The following is a 23,143-nucleotide window of genomic DNA, read 5'->3' on the forward strand; positions in this document are numbered from 1 at the left end:
CCTAGTTCATACAGCCCCAGCAGAAAGGGGCTCTGCAGGTTCCCCCAGTTTACAGAAATGATGAGCAAGAGGCCCGAAGGGCTGAGTGATCTGGATAAGAACACATGGCTGAGGTAAGTCTCAAACACAGTCTTTGGGCACTCAAACCAGTCCATTTCTATGGTGTTAAAGTATTGAGTTAGATCCATGATAGAAAAGAGATACAAAAAGTATAAATAAAAAGTTATCATGCTAGCTAGGAACAATATCAATTACTTGGTACTGACTTTTCTTTTTTAAATGTCTTTTTATTGTGCTTCGGGTGCAAATTTACAAAGAAAATTCATTTTGTATTCAACAATGTATACATATTTTGTGTCATGGACATTGATTGCCGGCAAAACCATATAGTGGTACGTTCCCCATTTCCTGCTCAGGATCCCTGCTTTCATCATTTCATCCTGCCTTTTAAGTTTAGCCTTGGACAAATGTTTCCCATTTGGTATTGTCTGGTTGACTATTCTCAGGAGTGCTGTCCACTCTGCTAGTGTAGCATTGATTCTGACTCATGTGACCACATGTGTGTCTGTATAGAACTGTTCTCCATAGGGTTTCCATAGCTGGTTTTTTGGAAGTAGATCATGAAGCAGTTCTGCAAACTACCCATCCCTCAACTTGCATGAATCATGGCACCATCTAAAGACTCCGCTAACAGAAAGATGAGTAGAAGTAAGACAGATGCCTAAAGTCACTACAGACATGACTTCTGGAGGCAATTCTAACTCCCGTTTTTATAGTAATGACTTTCCATGGATTGTAGAGAAATTATAAAAACCCGGGGTCAAAGAATCAGTTTCAACTAGATTGTTCACGTGTGCATGCCTGGATCAAGCCAAATCACCCTTTAGAGGAACATGGAGGAAGGGGAGGAAGCTTCCACTGCCTAGTTCTCCCAGCAGGCATTTCAAGCTGCAAGACTTTTCTGCAAAGGCATGCAAACCCAAAAGCACCCTAAAACCATTCCACCTGCTTCATCCAATTAGCTTCAAAGGTCCTCTCTCAGTTTGAGACCGTTCCACGAATTTCCCTATCATATAAACCCAAGGCCTGCTTTTCAAGGAGCTGTCTTAGAGTTCAATTATGTTGCATCTCTATAAACTGCACTGAGCAATACCTGACAGGATCTGGCAACAAAGTCATTAAGATAGTGAATTCAGGAGAAAATATTGATTTGAGAGGCAATACGATCCACCAGATATTAGAGAGAAAGACTACTGACAGAATTGTGAAATCATTTGTATTCCCTTAATCACAGAAGAAAGGAGGCCTGGTAGTGCTGTGGGTTAGGTGTTGGGCTGGTAACCCAAAGGTTAGCAGATCAAGCCCACAAGGTGCTCTGCTGGAGAAAAATGAGGCTGTCTGCTCTTGTGAAACATTTTAGTCTTAGAAACACTATGTAAGGTTGCTATGAGGCAAAATTCACTCAAAAGCAGTGGGGATTGTAATTTTGTTGTTTGATTTTTGGAACCACAAACGTGGCAGACAAGATCATGCTAGGAATGCAATGAGGAGAAGCCAAAGGTTTTTAGTTAAAACAGCACCACAGTTCGCCTCTAAATGAAGCTCAGGCAAATGGACCTCAACTGCTAAAGAATGAAAAACACAACTGTTTTAATAAGTGATAATGTAAACATGTAAACAACAAATAGGGACAGAGCTATATATTTCTAGGAAGTACTAGCATAAAGGAAATTCTGAAGAGGAGCTGGATGGAATTGGTTCACAAACAAATAGGAGAGAAAATCATTTGTCCAAAAAATAGCTGATTTAAGCCTACCTACTCTGAGGTCCTATTGTCAGGGTCATCCAGGGCTCTGGGGGCACAAAGGCTCACGCATTGGGCTGTTAACTGCAAGTCAGCCATTTGAAACCACCTGCTGCTCCTCCAGAGAAAGATGACCTTTCTATCCCATCAAGATTTACAGCGCAGTTCTCTGATAGGGTGGAATCAACTCCACGGCAGTGAATTTTGAGCATTGTCAGGGTCAGTGTTAGATAAAAATCAGGTAAACGAGATGTTTCATAGTGCATTCCAACACTGAATACAAGAAGGAAACTCCAGACACACTGGACCCCAAGGTCAGAGATAACCTAGGGTACCCCTATTCTTGGCCGCCGTAGAAGAGTCGAGTAGGGTAGGCTGCCTGATGTGTTGCTTGATCCTATGACCTCACATTAAGGGACTGGGCTAAGTTGTTGTCAGGTGCCATTAATTTTGACTAAGGATAACTTCATGTGTGAGAGTAAAATTGCACCCTTGGGTTTCCAGGATGTCATTGTTGAAGAAGTAGATTGATATGTATGGTGGTTACACAATCTGTTGTCGATTTGAGACTTACAAGTGAAGGTGTACAGTTTAGCCTCTGCCAATCAGGTCGCAGCTTGATGACCTCATTTGGAGGCATTAAGGAGATAAATAACTTACTGGAGGCCAGACACGAGCTGACTCTCTGGGAGACATTTCTAGCGAGAAGCCACATGAAGCTAACCTGATGCAGCCAGAGCCCTGAGAGCTGGAGGAACCATGTGGAGACTCCTGGCAGGGCTGAGATGCTTACAACACCACTGGATCCACAAGACTTCCCACCCACTGTCCCGTGATCTTCCCGCATTTGGCGTCATTGCATGTGTTTCGTGAGTCTGAAGAGGAATTTATAGATTAGTATCGGACATATGGGCAAATATCTGGCTGATGGACTTGATCTGGGCTGGGCTGGGATGTTTTCTCAATATTCAATTGTTCTTGTATATAAAGCTCTTTCTTATACACATGAGGATCTATGAATTTGTTTCTCTAGTCTACTCCAACTAACACAACATATACTTTCTCTTATGGAGTCCATGGGTAGAGTGGAATGGCCAGCCTTTGGGTAACAGCCAAGCACTTCACTGCTGTGCCACCAGGACTCCTTGACAAGGGGATGAATCCAAAAATGTGAGCCACAATCACAACACAGCTCTTTTGTTGGCCTTATACATCTATCATTTTAAGAAGTGCTACACAATCAGTATTTCTATTAGACATAAATAAGGCCAATGTTATAAATCTCAATTAATAAGTATATCAACCGAGCCTCAGAGGGGCATCAAAGGGTTTGGAGGAAAGTGGAAATCCCACTTTCCACCAACTTTCTGAAACCTTGTCATATATCATTTGAGTAAGGACAGAACGTAGGTAACAAGGTCAGCAACAAACTGCAGATTTCTGAATACCTGATCAAACTCTCTTTTCCATTTTTATGTTACTTCACCACAAAGTGGCAACAAAATAAAAATCGATGCCTGTAGGGCACCAAATGGTCAATTTGTAACAAGGGTAAATTATACAAGGCGGTATGGAAACTGGACCAATGGAGATGAAACCACAACAGAATGACGAGAATCTCCACACATTGTGAAGAATAACCAAGGCCACAGAAAACCTTGTCTAGAAATTGTTGCATGGGAACAGAAATTGCAGAATGGTTAGCCTGACTGAAGGCACACCTATTTTTTAAATGTATTTTAAAAATTCACTCTTTATGATTAGTATAGAAATTCTTCAAAAGGCCACATGGGAAGTGTATTTCCCAAATTTTATCTATTTCCCTTTAAATGGTTTGTTATTTCCTTCTTCCCAAGGGAAGTAGAAATTTTTCAAATGAAGCAGCCTGAGCACAGTGTCTGGCTTAAGTCTGATTTTCATTTCTAGTGATTACAAATGTACGAGCTAATTTTCAATCTAGATTTTAAAGTGTACGGAATGGGCTACGTCTGGTTATTTGTTCTGTTGCATTCTAAAAATGAAGAGAGGTGGGAGGAAGCTCGAAGACAGACTGTACAAACCTTTTTATGGCTACTTGATACACTCCGAGGCTAATCACAACAGTAATAGTCCAGATGATGTCACTGTTTTCAGCTCCCTGAAAACCCCTCCCCTGGAAAGGAAGAGAGACTTGCCATACCACTGTATCTGGGACACATATGTGGGGGCATGTATAGGTTCTGCATCTCCTCTGCTTTGAAAGGTCTTTCAACCTCCTTATCATCATTGTCAAGGAAATGGAATGATAACAATAATTAGGGTGAACACCATGGCATAGTGAGTTAGGTGCCAATGCAAGGTTGGCAGTTCAAAGCCGGGGAGGAGAAAGATGAGGATTTCTTCTCCCACAAAGATTTACAGTCTTGGAAATCCCAAGGGAAAGTTCTACTCTGTCCTATGGGGTTGCGTTAAGCAGAATTGACTTGATGTCTTTAGTGGATTTTTGAAGTGCAATGAAGGTTACCATTTCCATAGGAATTCTGCTTTTTCACTCAGAGGGACTCTTAGAGAGTCAGTGGACCTAGTCTTTTACACACTGTACTTTAGTATCAATAATGAATGGTAGAAGCAGAAGTTATTTCCTTGACCATTCCTTCCTTACATCCTTGCTGAGAGGACGTGGAGAGCATCTGTTTGTTGCAGGCATATAATCACAGATACTAACTATGCCAAAAGGAGGGGAAAGAGGCAGCTCTGAAAGCACTACGTTACCTGAAGCAAGTAGGTTCAATGAGGACAATAAATGTAGGAAATTATTTTTCAAATCCTCAAAGATGTTTCAAAGGACCTTATGAGAGAAGCCAAACAATATTCTCTACTTGAAAATTGCACATGTCAAAAAGACATCTTCACACAGACTTATTCAGATCTTCAAAGCAAAGGGTTTCTAATAAAGTTTAGAATATGTATCATTTATGTGGCCACATATGAGGGGGCTTCAAAAAGCTCATGGAAAAATATCATTATCTTTTCATTTTCCATGAACTTTTTAAAGCCCCCTTTTCTTTATGACTCTGTATATCTATATTTATAAATAAATGTGTCTCTGTGGAATATCATTGTTAATATTCTCATCCTATTAGTGTTATTTCCTGCAGGTCACAGATACTGTACATGGATTCTGGATTGATCTCACTGAGCTCATTCACTGCCATCAGTTGATGCCAATTGACAGGGTAAAACTTCCCCTGTGAATTTTGGAGACTGTAACTCTTTTTTTTTTTAATCATTACATTGGGGGCTCTTACAACTCTTGTTACAATCCATACATCAATTGTATCTGACATATTAATACATATATTTCACCATTCTTTTCTACACATTTACTTTCCAATGAGCCCTTGGGATCAGCTCCTCTTTTTGTCCCTCCCTCCTCAACCCGCGTGGCTCCTTGATAGTTTGTAGATTGTTCATTCTTTTCACATCTCACTCTGACAGCTGTCTTCCTTCCCCTCTGGTTTCTGTTGTCCTTCCCCCTGGATGGGGGGGTATGATTATGTGCCATTCATTGCAATCGGTGGCGCCCTTCCTCCCCACCTTTGCCCCTCTCTCCCCACCTCTCCCCCACTTCCCCTACCGTTTTTGGTATCTCTTTTTCCATTCCTGTTCCTGGGTTCCATGTGTGGTGAGTTTTATCTCTTGCCTGTACGTATGTACATGTTACATGCTCCCGTCTAGTCTAGACAGGAAAGCGAGATTGGGGTCATGATAGTGTGTGTGTGTGTGTGTGTGTGTGTGTGTGTGTGTGTGTGTAGGCCTCAAGGGATCAGAGGTAGATTGTGTGACCCATTTGTGCTCTACTGCACCCTGATTGACTCATCCCTCCCTGCAACCCTTCTGTGGGGGGGATGTTCCATTGTCCATAGATGGGCTTTAGCCTCTGCTCCAATCCCCCTCCATTCTCACCAATGCATTTTTGTTTGTTTATTTACTGTTTGTTGTGAGTCTTTTGATGCCCATTGCCCGGTCTCGATGACACCTTATGATCGCACCGGCGGGTATTCTTCTTCCATGTGGGCTTCTTACTTCATTGCTAGATGGCCACTTGTTTAACTTCAAGCCTTTAAGACCCCAGACACAATTGTCTTTTAATAGCCAGGCACCATCCTCTGTCTTCACCACATCTGCTTACACACCCGTTTTGTCTTCAGCGATTGTGTGTGGGGGTTGAGGGTGGTGGTGGTGAGCATCACAGAATGCCAATTTGTTAGAACAAAGTATTCTTTTATTGAGGGAAGGTATGAGCCAAGGCCCAAGGCCCTTCTGCAGCCTCAGTCTATTGCCTTATAAATATATGTACATAGCACAATACCACTATTGTTATGGATTAATGTATTTGCATAAGTGCACACCTCTATTAATCTCTTATCTATGCCTTTGCTTCCTAGAGCTTGCCTCTGTTTCCTTTTGCCTCCTCCTGCCCCACCATCATGTCCTCCTTCTTCCACCTCTTAGAGCTTCCTCTCCACTAGCTTGGTGTTGCTCTAATACTCACAGGATCTCTACCCTCTCCTAGAGGCTGGTTCCACTTCCCTACTTGTTCCCCTGTCTGTGACCCTGTCCGTTCACCACACCCTTCTCCCCACCTCCTCCTTCCCCCTCCACCTTCTGGGGCCATTGGCCCCATTGCCTTCTCCCTGAGCTTCCCTCCCATGCCCAATCCATATAAGTAGGCAAACCATCAATGTCCTAATCCAAACAATAAAAAAACCATATGGTTGAAGAAAGAAAGGGAAAGAGAAAAGGACAAGAGAAAAAAAAAGAAAAAGAAAAAACCCTACATAGGTCCGGGTCTGTTTGCTGGCCCCCATGAGACCCTCCCCCCTTGTCCTGAGGGAGATCCAGGGTTGCCCCTCCTCACCCGAAGTCCATTCTTGAGGCTCCTCAGGGGCTCTTTACTCCAATTGCTGATCTGTTATACTCCATTCCCACACTGTCTCCCCGCCATGTGTCCCCATTATGGAGACTAACTCTTTACAGAACTAGAACCGCCATGTTTTCCTGAGGAGTGGCTGTTGGTTTCGAACTGCTAACCTTTTGGATCACACACAGTCTAATTTGTAACTACTACACCACCACCAGGGCTCCCTTATCTGTCTATACTCAAATATGTTGCCCTGGAAAGAACAGAAATTATTTTACTCTAAGCACAAGAATCAGTGTCTGTATATGCGGAATATGTCTTCCATCTAATGTTTGTTTTCAATAGGTAATGTTGAAATTTTCTTACCATCCAAGCTGTGACAAAGTCTCCCATCCAGGTCCCTACTGCTGCTAATTTCATGAAACTTTCATTTCGGATGCCCATGTAGTCTGTAATGATATATGCTCTGTGGAAACAAACACATGGGACATTGTCAGGACAAAGAAAGCCATGTAGTCAAAGCATTGTGATTCTGCAATACAATGGGACTTTCGCCCTTCTCAACACGCTCTGTATCGCTTTTGTCTCTTCACACGTGCTTACTAACCTGAAAGGCTGAGCAGAGCATGGAGGGTGTTAGGTCAGTTCCAATTAGACTTGAAGATTGGCTATGGCCACACCAATTACCATTTGCTTTTCGTTTCTGAGCTGTGAGACTGACAACCGCTTTTGGAAAATCAAACAGAGATATTCAGCAAAGACTTCATTTCATGCTCACTCAAGTATGAGCAGAGCGGAAACATTTCCTGAATTAGAGCAACTTGAAAAGGAAGAGGAGTGCCAACTGTCCTTCAGCTCTGTCAGGTCGAAACTATTGAAAAGGTACCGGAGCCAGTCCTTTGAGAGACAAGATTGCACTTGACTGCTGCTCAGCACGATGTCAGGAGCTGAGAAGAGCATTGCCACACAGAAGAGCAGAGTGAAACTTGATTCACATACAAAACCCAAACGAAACGCACTGCCGCCTCATCGGGCAGACCGGGTAGGGCTGTCTCTGTGGCTTTCTGAGGCTGTCCATTTTCACGGAAGCAGAAAGCTTACTCTTTCTTCTGGGGAGCAACTCGTGGGCTCTAACTGCTAGCATTTCTTGTTGCACAAAGAACAGTAACTGAGCCGTTTACAACTTTACACTGCAAAGTCTTGTTTGCTTGCTGTAACACCACCGTATTTTCTTCACAGCTCACGGGGAGAGTCTTAATGTCAGTGTGGATGTAAAAGTGTCATTAAGTATCAGTAATAAGGCCAGACTTATTGTCTACTAATTATTTTCATTTTCCCATTTGACATCCCATCTGCAATTTTTCTGAAAAAAATGAACCTCAGATGATCTACCTTGCCCAGCTCAAATGCTTAGAAATCACATCTCTCTCTCTCTCCCTCTCCTCTCTTCCTTTCTTTTCTCTCTCTCATCCACACACACACTCTGACTCTCATTCATTTACCTTTAGTATTTTTATACATATGATGACTATGCAGTTTAGAGTATATAGCTGTATTCTTCCTAGATTAACTTTTAAAAATGTATAATAGATGATGATCTTTGGTTACTCATCTACTAAAACTGTGAAGAAATCATTGAGACATAAACCAGCTCCTATTGGGGGTTATAAAAATCAATACTCCTTGATTATTAAACTTAAACTTAAGAACTATTTAAACAATTCTTTCTCTGCTTGATCATTCAGTTATTTGGGCCTTTTATGTAAATATCTTCATGGTCTTAACCCATAATGCTAGGTCTCTAGTTTCATGGACTTCCACAATAGCCCCAAAGTGTATGGCTACCATGTGTTTCCTGCCAAGAACCATTCGTTATGCTTGAAGAATCACTATCAACCCTGAAATATCTCTATTGCACTTGAAGAATCTCTATCAACACTTAAGTATCTCTATCCACCCTCTTATCAACAGAGTAAAATATATTATTATTCTTATTTCACAATTATAGAAGTGTAGTTTTTCAAGAGCTTACTTCATGAGCATTTGGTAAGAGGATAGGATTCGAATCTGATTCAAACACAGGCATTTCAACACTGCTCTTTACCTTCTTCCTGTTGTTGTTAGGTGCCAACTCACAACAAACCTGCATGAGACAGAAGGAAACACTGGCTGGTCCTGCGCCAACCTCTCACTTGTTAGCTGAAGCCAGTGGTTGCAGCCACTGTGTCCATCCAGCTTGCCCAGGCGCTTCCTAGTTTTTGCTTTCCTTCTGTTAGAAAGCATGATTTCCTTCCCCAGGAATTGGTCTCTCCTGATAACATGTCCAATCCTTGCCTCTAAGGGGTATTCTGGCAGTACTTCTTATAATTACAGATTTGTTTGTTCTTTTAGCAGTTCCTGGTACTTTAAATATTCTTTGTTGGCATCATAATCCAAACACATCGATTCTTTCTCAGTTATCCTTACTCAGTGCCCAACTTTCATATGCATATGGCACTACTGAAAATACAATCGCTTGGTCAGGTGCCCCTTTGTCTGCAACGTAACACGTTTGCTTTTCAATACTTTGAAGAGCTTTTGTGCAGCAGATCTACCCAATGCAATGCTTCATTTGAATTCTTGACTGCTGCTTCCATAAGCATTGATTGTAGACCCAAGAAAGACAAAACTCTTGACAGCTTCGATCTTGTGTCCCTTGATCATGATGTTACCTATTGGTCCAGTTCTGAGGATTGTGGTCTTCTTTACATTGAGTTGTAATTCAGAGTGAAGGCTGAAATTCTTACTCTTCATCAGCAAGCACTTCAAAGTCCTCACTTTCAGCAAGCAAGGTTGTATCATCTGCATCTCACAGATTGTTAATAAGCCTTCCTCCAATTTTAACATCACATTCTTCTTCATAAAATCCAACTTCCCTGATTAATTTCTTACCATACAGATTAAGTAAATATGGTTTGAGAATATACAATCTCTACATTTCCTTTCAATATTTTACTAGACAATTAATAAGCCCAAACCAAACCCACTCTATCAAGTGAATTCTAACTTAAATGTACCCTATATAGGGTTTCCAAGACTGTAAAATTTTATGGGAGCAGACACGGCCTCATATTCTCCCCAGTGTGGCTGGTGGGTTTGAAACACAAAGGCTTATATTCTAGAACAACTAATAAGTCAATAGTAGCATGCAGAATGCGCAGTTTCCTAGAGCTACCCTCTAGGGTTGAACTAGCATTCATATACACAGTTCATCTACCTAAGCAGCTGCCTACTTAAAAGTCAACAGGCAGCTAGCCACTATCAGTACAACTGTTCATTGCAGCACTATCACTAAATAACTCCTGGAACAATATCTTTTTTGAAGAAGTTGCTCAATTCCAGAGTTCTATGTGGTCACTGTTTCAATTACTTATAAAACGCATGAGGGTCGAGTGGAAATTTCAGATACATGCCACATGATTGCACACATGTATATAAAGGAAAGCATCAGACTTTTATTCCAGCATTTAAAAATGGATATGGGATATATAAGCTTGAAACACATCAGGGATTCCATCCAGAGAAAGTACAAGAGCTGTGGTAAACATACAATTTCCACCCCAAAAAAATGTTTTAAAGGCATCAGACTGCTGATGAAGGAGTCAAGGTGAGAGAAGCCAAGACACTAAATAGAAGAGCTTTATAGAAAGTTTCACTGCTATTTCTCTGGAGATATTGCCCAAGACCAGAGGATAAGAATCTTATTTTGGGCTGAGCAGAAGTCAGTCTTAGTGGGCTGGAGAGACAACATTGGCAACTCCAAGGAAGCAATGTGCTGGTGAGAAAGGAGGTACCCAGAAGACAGCATGACACTCAGTTAGTTTTTCCTCCAAAGTATTTACCAAACTCTAACCTTGAGCAACAGGGAAGCTGCAGGACTAACCCTAAACCTCTGACACTCACAGTGAAGGGCTGACAGCTTCAATGTGATGAGAAGGCGTTTAGAGTGTAGAACTTGCCCAGTGTGGCACAGAAGAGGACATGGACTCTTCCCTAAGATTAAACAAACCAGCCATGGATAGCTCCTTAATGAAACTAAAATTAGCCTTTACCCAGGCCATGCCATGACTGTCTCAAGGTAATCAGCTTTCACTTGCCTCCCTTAACAAAGAAAAGGGTGAACCTTTTCTGGAAGAATATAATCATCATCTGGAATGATGGTAATTGGAATATACATATATATAGGATGATAAATGGAGTATATATATATATAGGCATCACATTCTACATTCATTTGTAAATAACTAGATTATCAAGAAACAGGGTCATTTCACTGAAAAATCAACAGAAAGCACAGTAGCTAACACTCAAGAATGAGTTGCACAAAAGGAAGGAGTTGTTTTGGCGAATTTTTTCACTGTTGAATGCTTGGCACCTAGAACTCTTCCTGTCTATGATAAGTGACGAGAAAACATGTATTTCATCTAAGAATAACTAACCTGGTGCAAGTTAAGTTTATTCATTCTAATGTAGCATAGGTTAGACCAATGTATATACAATTCTAGAAACAGCAATCAAATGAGGTTGAATTACTAACAATGCTGCCACAGAGGAAAAGAAGAAAATATTTTAAATTACGTTTGCTTTATTTCTCCAGCTACATGCAATCCTTTGTCAAAAGAACAAAAATAAAAACAAAACTCACTGTCAATGGATCAAGTCAGACTGGTAGTGACGGCAGTACAGCTGTCCTTTATGTACCAATAATCTATGTCAGTATGAAAATTTTTAAATAGCAAGTCTCCCCCGTGGCTGTAGACAACAATGAGCATTAGGTGTCATGATGCAGTGCAGATAAGACATGCAACTAACTTATGAAATGACTGGTTATATTTACAAGAAACTTCCCAAGTGAAGAGTAGTATAGAATGGTTAGTAGTCTTGCTGTTCCTACTTTGGACTAGAAGTGGAAAAATTACAATTATGCAGAAATCTCATAAGGCCTTTCCATCACTAGTTGATTAATTTGCATTTACATTAATATTTCAATGTGTCCTCCTCATGTTGTAAAGGACAAACTATGCATATATTCTTATCAGCAACTTTAGCCAGCTGAAATATTATATTAGACCCTATAAAAAGTGAAAAAATGGATCTCTGTACCCAGTGGTTTTGAGGGAGCTTCAGAATGAAGGATTATTTGCCAGGAGGCATCATTAAAGTTTCAGTTTTATTTATTTCAACGATCCATAGATAATTTTTTCGATTTGTGATAATTTCATGTGACTCCCACTACACATACATTTCAACCACTCTTTTAGGTCAATATCAACCATATATATAATCTTTGCCTTTAAGGATCCTAAATGAATTTTTTTCTGTAATGCAGCTTGGTTTTCATATTTTCTTTATATATCAAAGTTAACCATCAAATCCATACCAGCTATCTGGAAAATCCAATGTAAAGGATCTGGAAAAGGTTCGTGAGTAACATAACATCCTGAAAACATAAGCTATCAAGACTGTCATAGCTGGTGAAATCTATGCGCTAAATGACCATGACCTAAGCAAACTTGAGCATGGGATGAGCAGGCAATAAAACTATAATATAATGAATTGACTAATAGATGAGAGTCTGGATCACTAACAACGAAAGTTCCAGTTCACTTGAATCTATTGCTTATAAATAAGTGGATGCAGCCAAAACCATGTGATTTAGGAGTTAAGCCTCTCTGTAAGTTTAAACAGACATCTATAAACATAAATTACCAAACCATTATGGATTCATGCTTCAAATCCATCTGTGGCCAGCTGGATTCTACATGGTACAGCTGTCTCCCCCAGCCATGTATGGGCAAAGCAAACAAGACCAGGGCTGCACAGACAAGTAAATCATGGATAAGAAGTTGACTTACATCACTATCAACTACCATTAAAACAAAGCCCCTCCCCCCAAAAAAATTCTAAGTATTTTTAATGCACTGATGTAAAAAATTGTCAATACAAAATCCCATGAATTCAACCTAGATTCATTTTATTATTCTCTTCCAATCAATGTTTATAATTAATTATTAGCAGTTTATAAACCGTTCACTTAGTCAATAATCCAAATACAAATGGCCATATTCTACCACATTTTCCTAAAGATTTTTTTTAACTATAAAAGATGTCGATGGTGTTGAGTACACATACACAGATCTTTCTGGCACCATCTAGTATAGGAAGTTATGGGGAAAGATGAACTGCAATATTACACACAGTTAGAGGTAGGCTAGAAAATTTTAATTGGATACAGACTTTAAAATGATCATTGATAAGGTATCAACTAATTGTTTTTGCTTGTCCAACAAAAGCTTCAAATCAAAGCAGTTAAGATAATTTCCCCAGGAATTCAGCAATGTTCTTTGCTCTCTCCCTTCTTCCGACTCTACTTGTCCTCCTCCTCATTTTCCATCTTGTTTTTCTCTTAAAAAAATTTTTTTTAAGTTTATTGTTACATAATTCACAACTGTACAATTCAGTCATTGAATAACATCAAGAAGCGTTGTACAATCATCATCACACTCAGTTTGAGAACATTTTCTTCAATCTTTTATCCATCGGTCTTCTCTCCCCGTTTCCCCCAGCCTCCCCTGCCATGCCTCCAAGGAACCATTCATCTGGTGACTGTGTAGATTCAGCCCTCCTGGACTCCATGTACCGAAAATCATATACAAAATAATACAGAAACTAGCAACAATAACAGGACACAGAAAAACCTCAATCAAAAAGAAAGTAGAGAATACTGAAAACTCGATCAAATTTAAAGTGGGTCCAAAGGAAGAACAAATGATAGATATTAAATTTAACCTAACTTCATCTGCTATAACCCACTTTCCATGCATTCTGCACTGCCCAAAACAATGGTGACTAGCTATGCATAGCTCTTTAATTGAAAATTAAAATTCATTAAAATAATACTATTTTTGGACATCTATAGGAGGAGCCCTGAGCGGCACAGTGGTTATGCAAAGTCAGTAATTCAAAGCCACCGACAGTTTCCCCCCTGGGAGAAATATGGGGTTTTCTACTTCTTCTTTTTTTTTTAAATCATTTTATTAGGGGCTCATACAACTCTTATCACAATCCATACACACATCAATTGTAAAGTGCATTTGTTCATTCATTGCCCTCATCATTCTCAAAACATTTCCTCTCCACTAACCCCCGGCATTAGGTCCTCATTTTTCCCCTCCCTCCCCGCTCCCCCCTCCCCCATGAGCCCTTGGTAATTTATAAATTGTTATTTTGTCATATCTTGCCCTGTCCAACGTCTCACGTCTATGAGCTCAACCATCTCATATTCTCTATCTCATCACTACTCTATAGTTTCCCACGCTTTATTTCCTCTTTAATTTTAGGGGTGTTTTTCCCCCCTGTAACTATCATATATTCAGAAACCCGAAACCTCCCCTTTGAAAGGTTGCAATATTAGAAGGCATTTTTACATTAGCGTGAGCATGTTACTTCGCTCATGAGGCAATCTGAATGTTAAACCCTCTCTCACTGTGTTTAAGCTCCAGTGCTACAGAGAAGAGGGAAGAGTGCTATCTTTTCAAACTAACACCCTTCCTGAAACAATCAACTTTATATTCAATGAGCAGCTACCTTATTTAAAATTCATTTATTCAGTAAACAAATATTTACGGATCGCTCATTATACGCTAAATCATAGACCAAGCACTTGTAAATTTTAAACATCCGCGGAAAAGAAATAACATTCAGGATACAGTAGTCGCTTCTGGGACTATTACGCAGAGCCACACCTGAGAGCTCACGGAGACCATGCATACCGCAATGCTTGAACCTGCTGGTATCCTGTGGTCTCCTTTCTTGATCACTTAGAATGAATGCTCAAAAAAAGAAAGATCTCTTCCCATAACGTTAGATGGAAAGTGATCCAATGGTAAATTAGTGACCAAATTCTATTCCATGCAAACAGGAAAGGTCCATAACCGAGAAAGTGGGAGGAGAGGAAGGGGACAGAGGATGGAGGCAAGCTGACTTGTGCAAAAGAGAGACTGGCAGAAGACTTTTCCATAGAGGGAAGTCTCTGATTTCTAACGTTTTACTGAGGCTCGCATGCCACTTCTGATGCCACGAGAAACTCCTGTCACTTCACAATTAGCACTTACCCGCTAACAATAACCAAATTATCTTAAAGTAACCTGATTGAGCTTGTTTGTTATGATGGAGACTTGTAATGAAGGCACCCAAAAAGATGTTTGAATCACTTCTGTTAGATTTTAACAAATACAACCTTTTAATCCCTTTCAAAAGGAATGACACTAAATTGTCATCAGGAAAAAGTTACCAGTGTGGCTGATGAATGTGGTTTTCAAATTCATCCTAATAAGAACGGGGACACATGTTATGGGTGCCACTAGACATAGTACTGCCCAAGGCAATGCGAAGACTCCCATTCAAATCTTAATGCACTGTCCACATAAATTTAATGTGTAAGAAAGGTTAGAATCACTCATGTCAATCAGAAAACATAGATACATGTCCTAGTTATGGCCAATCTGTTAGAATGTGGGTTCATTTTTTGTGAGAACTGGGATAAATGATGAGAGTGTGTCAATGAATGGCAGCAAACAAAGGACTACCCAGTCACAGAACAGATAGAAAGCTAGTTAAAGAGGTCACATGTTTTATTAGCTAGTCTAATTAAAGCCTAATTTAGAAATAGAAAGTGAGTGTGAAAGAAATAATATATTCACAACATAGAAGCAAACAGTGTGGTTTGGAGAAAGCATGAATTGTATTTCTGATAAATCATAAATATTTGTAGGTTCTTAGAAAATGGGAATCTCACAATTTAATAGAAACACTTGTATTTAAAGCCCCAAGTGGATCTGGGGTGAGGTGGCCAGGAGAGAGAGCAGCCCTGTCAGAGAATGAGGCTTACTGATGGGAGGAGAAGCACCGGAGTGGGCTGAGGGGACAGTCTAGTTTGAGGGAAACAGAGGGGTGGGGTTAGAGGGCTGAACTCCAGGTGAGGGTAGGAGAGACTGAGGATGCTCTTGGGAACATTTGGTGATGAGGGTATTTAGTGGTGTGCAGCAGGTGCGGAGAACTGACCTAGGGCGTCTAAGGGTATACCAAGAACTCATGCTGGGTGCCTTGGACAACAGGCACACTGGGACAACTGAGACACTGAACCCTGTATCTTACAGGCTCATGGCATGCGCCAGAGTCTACATCAGTGAGCCCCCATATGAGACCCCCACTGGGTGAACTGGGCTCTATACACTTGTAATCTGAGGACTGAAGCCAGAGAAAACATGGTGTCTAAGAAAGCAGAAGACAGCTCTTCCAAGAGCAATGTACTGCTGGTTGGTAGACAAACAAGATCTTGCTATATCAACACCCTCTATGCCGTATTAAGATACATATTATTCCATCAATCCTGTGATGCCTATTCTGTTATGTTTTGCTAATGCTTGTGTATATTTGGGTATATCTCAGAGGTGCACCACCATTGGGGGGTCATCCCCTTGAAACTGTGTTCCCTGTTTCTCTGGTTTTTGGTAAATGAAACCCAGGGATGTTGAACCAATATGGAAAGAAACTATAACAAGGATTTGGGGGTAGGGACATTAGAGAGTGGTGGGGGAGATAAGATGGAGATGATGTCAAGAAGCCGCGGAAAATAAGTATGTTTGGAGACTGATTAGAGAAGCAATTGTACAATTGTGTTTGACACAATTGAAACATGGAATGATATGACATATGTACTAACTCCCAAATCACAGCAAATTAAAATAAATAAATAAATGACCATAGAACCAGGAATGAGTTCTGGGCTTGCATAAATCCTAGCTACAACTTAAGAATAATTAGTTCTTACGGCATGGCCCTGCTTGGTACTCACCTTCATAAAATGATCACTAAAGATAAGGGTGCTACAGCAAAGTGTGGTGAAGAAAGCAGATGGTACCCAGCTATCAAGTGGAAGAGGGTCTGGTGTCTTAAAGGCTTTAGACAAGCAACAATCTAAGTGAGGAAGTAACAAAATCCACACAGAAAAAGCACACCAGCCTGTGTGATCCAAAGATGACAATTATGAAATTCGATTATGGTGAAGAGAAAAGTAGCAGAGCTAAAATTACAAACAATTTGGTGAAGGCTATGGATGACATTGGAAGCCCAACCCCCACAGAGTATCTAGTCAGACCAAGCCACTGGCAGATCTGTTCTAGCCATGGGCAAGAGTCCTGAACAGCCTTATTATCAGGCAGAGACCATTGTAATCTTGATTATGCTGGATCGAACTTAATACTTGGCCAGTTGACCACCCTATAGATGTGGCCTGGATTTGTACTAGGTGCAAATATCTTAGTTGTTCCATATGACAGAAAGTTCTTCCCTGGCTTTTTGAATGTTTATAGGGACTCCTTCTTATGCATTATTTGTATTTTTGTATTTATACTAGTATGATTTTATCCTTACCAACTCAGTGGAATTTGTTTTTAATTGTTTTCTGTTGGGTTCCCCAGCTATGAAGCACAGGAGAAGTGGACGCATAATGATAATAACTGATACAAGGGGTTATAGGGAATGTGGGGGGGCGGGGCAGGTGATGGGGGGAAAAGGGGAGTAAATAATGAAGGTATGAGGTGGGAGTGAGGACTAGAACTGATCGTGATTGCAAAACTAATTTTAAAGGCAATGTAATCATTGGGGGAATGGGATGCTGCTCTAAGATTAATGTGGTGGTGATTGTACAATTCCCCTTTATATGATTGAACGGTTGAACTATTCAATTGTATGATATGTAAATTTTGTGCCAATCAAATAAAGTCCTTGTTTTCACACTTTGCTTGAATTTCTCCAGCTAGCAGTGTCTCACTCCTCCGCAGAAAGACAGGGCTTTCTACTCTCTACTCCTGGGAAGAGCCACAGTCTCAGAAACTCGAAGAGGCAGTTCTACCCTGTCTTATAATGTCTCTATAAGTTGGCATCAACTCAATGGCCCTGAGGTTTAATTCCTATAAGGAAGACATATGCAAGAAGACTGTAGATGGCAGTGAGTTTGAGTTTGCTTTTGTTTTTCAATACCTCAAGTTTCCTCTGTAATTCATTTTTTTCCCTCTCACATGCACAAGCTTCTAAGAATATTCATGTAATCAGATGCACAAAAAGGGTATGTCTTCACTACTGATGAATAAAACAGAACCAAGGAATATTACATGTTTCTTTAGAAAAGCACTTGGTATAATCATAGACAGAGAAAGATTTAATTTTCTAGATAGTTATTTTTTGGTTTTATCTAGCTGAAGGAAGGTACCTGATTGTATGACTAGTCAAACTTTCTCACTCTCACCTTCAGAAAATTTGAGCCCTCAATTCTCTCTTGAGGATTGAAGACACGCTTTACCTCCCTTCTGAATGTATTCACACTGACTTGCCAGTACAGATAAAACTCGAACCTATCTCCATTATTCAATAAGTTTTCCAAAATTGTAATAAAATATCTTGTTATTTTAAACTATTCATTGATTAAGACATCCATGTAATGTCATTTTAGTAGATTTTAGAAAGAGGAAAACATCTGGTCACTACCATATTTATTTATAATCCTGTCTCTAGAGGAATACACAACCATGAAAAGCCTCCTGGGAAATAAAGTCCAAGAAATGGTTGAAGTAAGGATTTCTGTATCTAGAACAATGGGGACTTTTGTTGAAAGAAACTGGCTCTGGGGAAACACACTTGAGTCTTAAGTTAAAACCAAAAAAATCCAAACTCACTGCCATTCTAACTCATAGCAACTCTGTAGGACAGGGCGGAACTAGTCCTGTGAGTCTCCGAGCTTCTAACTCTTTATGATCATGGAAAACCCTGTATATTTCCAAGAGGGTGGCTGGTTGTTTGAAACTGCTGACCTTCCAGTTAGCAGCTCAATGTGTAGTCGGTATGCCATCAGGGCTCCTTTGAGTCCTAAGTTAGGAAAGCTATTATACCGCAGCAAGGAAAAGAGGCTGCAATAATGGGCTCAAACTTAAGACCAATTGTGAGGATGGCACGGGACCTGGTGATGTTTTGTTCTGCGGAGCAAAGGGTCACTATAAGTTGAAACAGGCTCAAAAGGCCCCAACAAAACAACAACAATGAAGTTAAAAGAGACATGTCTTGTGTGCTGTGAAAATACAGTTAGCAATGACTATGGTGCAGTACTGTATGCATACTGATGACTGACCTCAGGATATGTGAGGTGGCATTGCTTAGAGTGTCAGTGTGCACAATGGGCTCTTCATGCCTTGTGTCACATCAGTGCCACTGGGTTTTAGCAATATAAAGACAACATGAGTAGGAGAAGCTGAGACTCAATTAAGCTTCAGTAGAAGTGACAATGTTTTTAAAAACATTTAGTACCATTATCTATGAACTTCATCATAGTGAGTGGATGAAAAAGAGAAAAATAATGATAGCCTTAAATATTAGTTATAATAGCACAGATAAAATATCTCAGATAATTCACTAGGTGTTTCTAATAAGCCAGAAATACTAAACAGGTAAGTTAAAATATGAATGGCTTTATCACAGTCTTTCTTTCCCTAGGGTGTTGTGGTACAGCTTGTGAAATATACATTATAAAAGAAGAGCATAAAAGTATCCACTGTTAGGTCAAACTATTTAATTACTAAAGTTATACTGCACGTCTATGGAGCAGTAAGAGCTGTCTGACTTTTTAATTTGAAGGGCATTTATTAATGAAAAAGAATTGCTGGGATAAGCGATGACCATGGATTTTAGAATTCTTGATGTGAAGATTACAAATACAGAATGATGTAGGGCAAAATGTTTGTATTGTTTAACATCACAATAAAAAGAAATACCAAGGGAAGAGTCAAGATAGAGTCTAGATAGAATCACCTGCCCAGGGTTCCTATTGTTAGATCATAAAATTAAGAGGTAATGAGGCCACTACGAGGAGACTGGGTGCTAAAAATACATCAGTGTACAAAAGTCTGTTCAGACCTCCCCAGCAATTTTCTCCCGGGGAGCAATTTTAGAACTTGCTTAAATGCTCTGGGTTTACCGAATCTGCCCAAGGGCTCAGATAATCCCTCACCAGATCTAGTGGAACAGTGTCTGCCACCCCTTCCTACAACTAAGACATGAGAGACTCGAAGCAAACCATGCAGTATTTTCCTGAGGCTGTTATCAAAAGGTGATCAAAATCCCAAGTTCATAGAGAGCCTCCAAAAACAAGCCAAAAGACCCAATAACAATAGATAATTAGTCATTAATTTGCAGAAATTGAGGAGCCTGGGATATTTGCCCATGACATAGCTGTGCAGAGAGCCAGGAGTGACAGAGGAGTTCAGCTAGGGGAGAATTCACATCCAGTCAACCCCACAACCACTCAGCTAATTTTGTCCCCCTTCCCTGGAGGACAGAAGAGCATAGCCCCAATACCAGGCCATGCCACATTCAACCCGGTGCTCAAAGATGTGAATGCAACATACTGGCATGAAGCAGGGAACCAGTAGAGGGGTCTGAGGGCCTGGCCCCAATCACAACTAGATGGACAACTGCCCCTCCCCCCAGAAGAACTTACTTCAGAGGACAGCACTGAAGCTACAGTTCAGGGAGAGGGGCATGTCTGATCAGAGCACACTGGAGCAAATGAAGGGGAAGGAAGGGAAAGTGGAGCACATCTTGGTCCACCAATCCTTGAGGATGATATCCCTGCTCAGAGCAGCCAATGCACAGATAGGACCATATGGCAGGCCCCAGTATGAGACACAACATCCCTCACTGACTCATAGCCCTACAGAGAACAACACTGGAGACACAGTGTGGGAATTGCACCCGATCTGACCCCACTAAACTGAGGCAAAACACTAAGGGTGTGCAACAGAACAGCAAAAGGAACAGAACGAGGAAATCCCGAAGGAGTGCCAAAAATAGACTTTGGGGTCAGGGCGTGATAACCCATCAGACTCAACCAGAAATAACTCCTAAAGGTCAATAAACAGACCTTAAGCTATTTACAGGCTTTTCTTCTTTTGTCAATTTTTTTTTTTTGGTTGTTGCTTTGTTTTGCTCTGTCTTGTTTTTATGTATATTACTATTTCTGCAGGTCTATCTACATAAGATAGGCAGGATAAACATTCTGGAGGAGAAAACAACAGGGCCATGGTTCTGGGGGGGCATGGGAGAGGGGGAGGTGGGGGAAAGGAAGTAATGTTAACAAACCCAGGGACAAGGGAACAACAAGTAACCAAAACGAGTGGAGAGGAGGGTGTAAGAGGCCTAGTAGGGCATGATCAAGGACAATGTAACCGATAGGAATTACTGAAACCCAAATGAAGGCAGTGGGACAAGAGGAAAGTAAAAGGAAATAGAGGAAAGAACTAGGAGGCAAAGGACATTTATAGAGGTCGAAATACAGGCATGTATGTGTGTAAATATACTTATATATGATGATGGGGAAATATATCTATGTGAATATATTTATAGGTTTAGTATTAAGGTCACAGATGGACATTGGGCATCAACTCAAGTACTCCCTCAAGGCAAGAACACTTTGTTCTGTTAAACTGGTATTCCATGATGCTCACCTTCCTGACATGATCACTGAAGGCAAAGTGGGTGCATAAACAAATGTGGTGAAGAAAGCTGATAGTGCCCATCTATCAAAAGGTATAGTGTCTGGGGTCTTAAAGGCTTGAAGGTAAACAAGCAGCCATCTAGCTCAAAAGCAAAAAATCCCACATGGAAGAGACACACCAGTCTGTGTGATCATGAGGTGCCGAAGGGATCAGGCATCAGACATCAAAGAACAAAAAAATCAGATCATTGAGAATGAGGGGCAGTGTGGAGTGGGAACCCAAAGTCCTTCTGTAGACAACTGGACATCCCCTTATAGAAGGCTTGTGTGGAGGAGACAAGGCAGTCAGGGTGCAGTGTAGCAATGACGAAACATACAATGTTTCTTCTAGTTCTTAAATGCTTCCTCCCCCCACCCCCCACCCCCACTATGATGATCACAAATCTACCTTACAAACCCAGCAAGACCAGAGGATATACACTGGTACAGATAGGAACTGGAAACACAGACACAGAGAATCCAGGACGGATGATCCCTTCAGGACCATTGGTGAGAGTGGAGATACCGGAGGTTGGAGGGAAGGTAGGGTAACAAGGGGAAACCGAATACAAGGATCTACATATAACCCCCTCCCTGGGGGATGGACAACAGAAAAGTGAGTGAAGGGAGATGTCAGACAATGTAAGACATGACAAAATAATAATAATTTATAACTTATCAAGGGTTCATGAGGGAGCGGGGAAAAGGGAAGGGAAGGGAAAAAATGAGGAGCTGATACCGGGACTCAAGTAAAAAGCAAATGTTTTGAAAATGATGATGGCAACAAATGTACAAATGTGAATGACACAATGGATGTATGCATGGATTGTGATAAGAGTTGTGTAAGCCCCCAATAAAATAATTAATTAAAAAAAATAAACTTACAATGCCAGGCTGTGTTCCTTTGCCTAACTTTGAATGTAACCTGCCAGAAATCTGGCCTTGGTCTATTAGCATGATATTAGCATAACAAGACAGGCAGAACTCTGATCCCCAAAGCACAGCCTAGGATTTTAACACAACAAGTCAGCGGCTGAAAGCCATAGCCAGAGCCTAGGATTTTAACACAACAAGTCAGCGGCTGAAAGCCATAGCCAGAGTCAAAAAGTGGCTCTATCAGTTAAGGGCTCCACAGAGAGTATTTACAAGATGGAAAATTGTGGACAGACAGTCCAGACCAGATCTGTCCCACGCTGTAGGCTTGTCCCTACCCAGCCCAGTGGCACACCTACAGTCACCAGTCTCAGTACACCCTCCAAAGCCCCACAGTGCCTCTGGCCCCCACACCCTCCAAAGCCCCACATTGCTACTGAGTCACTTGGCCTACACAGTAGGCATTTGGCCTACACAGAAGTCTAACTCACCATCATAGTAGGTGATAGGTGGTCCCCAAATCCATGTTTACCAGGCCCTCAGAGAAAGAGCTCAGGACCCTCAGTCTTCAGGGATTACAGCACCCAGTTCTTACAAAACGACACACAGACAGCAACGTACCTCTACACCCTCAAGAAGAAACAAGAAAAACAAATTAAAACAGTGGAAGAAATCCTAAACCAAAAGAAACAGATAGAGGAGATGAAGTCCACGATAGAGGGGATGAAGTTCATGCATCAAAGGGAAATACAAAAACTAATGGATGAGGTAACTGAAGAAAAACACAAGATACTGACCTCACTAACAGACTAGAAGAGGCAGAGAATCATATCAGCTATCTCAAGGACTATCAGACCAATAAACAAGAAAGACAGTCAAACATGATAATCAAAGAGGTGAAAGACAACATAAGATTAATGACAGATGCTATGAAGAGTAA

The 23,143-nt window shown here is 40.8% G+C and overlaps 1 protein-coding gene across 1 annotated transcript in view; it reads right to left on the reverse strand.

The window, feature by feature from the left end:
• TMEM117 (transmembrane protein 117) overlaps window positions 1-23,143 on the reverse strand; it is a 656,162-nt gene that overhangs the window by 324,145 nt on the left and 308,874 nt on the right. The window contains exon 3 of the mRNA XM_004711523.2: window positions 7,074-7,173. Coding sequence (XP_004711580.1) covers window positions 7,074-7,173 — 100 coding nt within the window. The remainder of the gene's footprint in view (window positions 1-7,073; window positions 7,174-23,143) is intronic.

Source organism: Echinops telfairi, unplaced genomic scaffold (genome assembly GCF_000313985.2).
Source record: "Echinops telfairi isolate 266 unplaced genomic scaffold, ASM31398v2 ScPeMD7_12;HRSCAF=54, whole genome shotgun sequence".
Classification (NCBI taxonomy): Eukaryota; Metazoa; Chordata; class Mammalia; order Afrosoricida; family Tenrecidae; genus Echinops; species Echinops telfairi.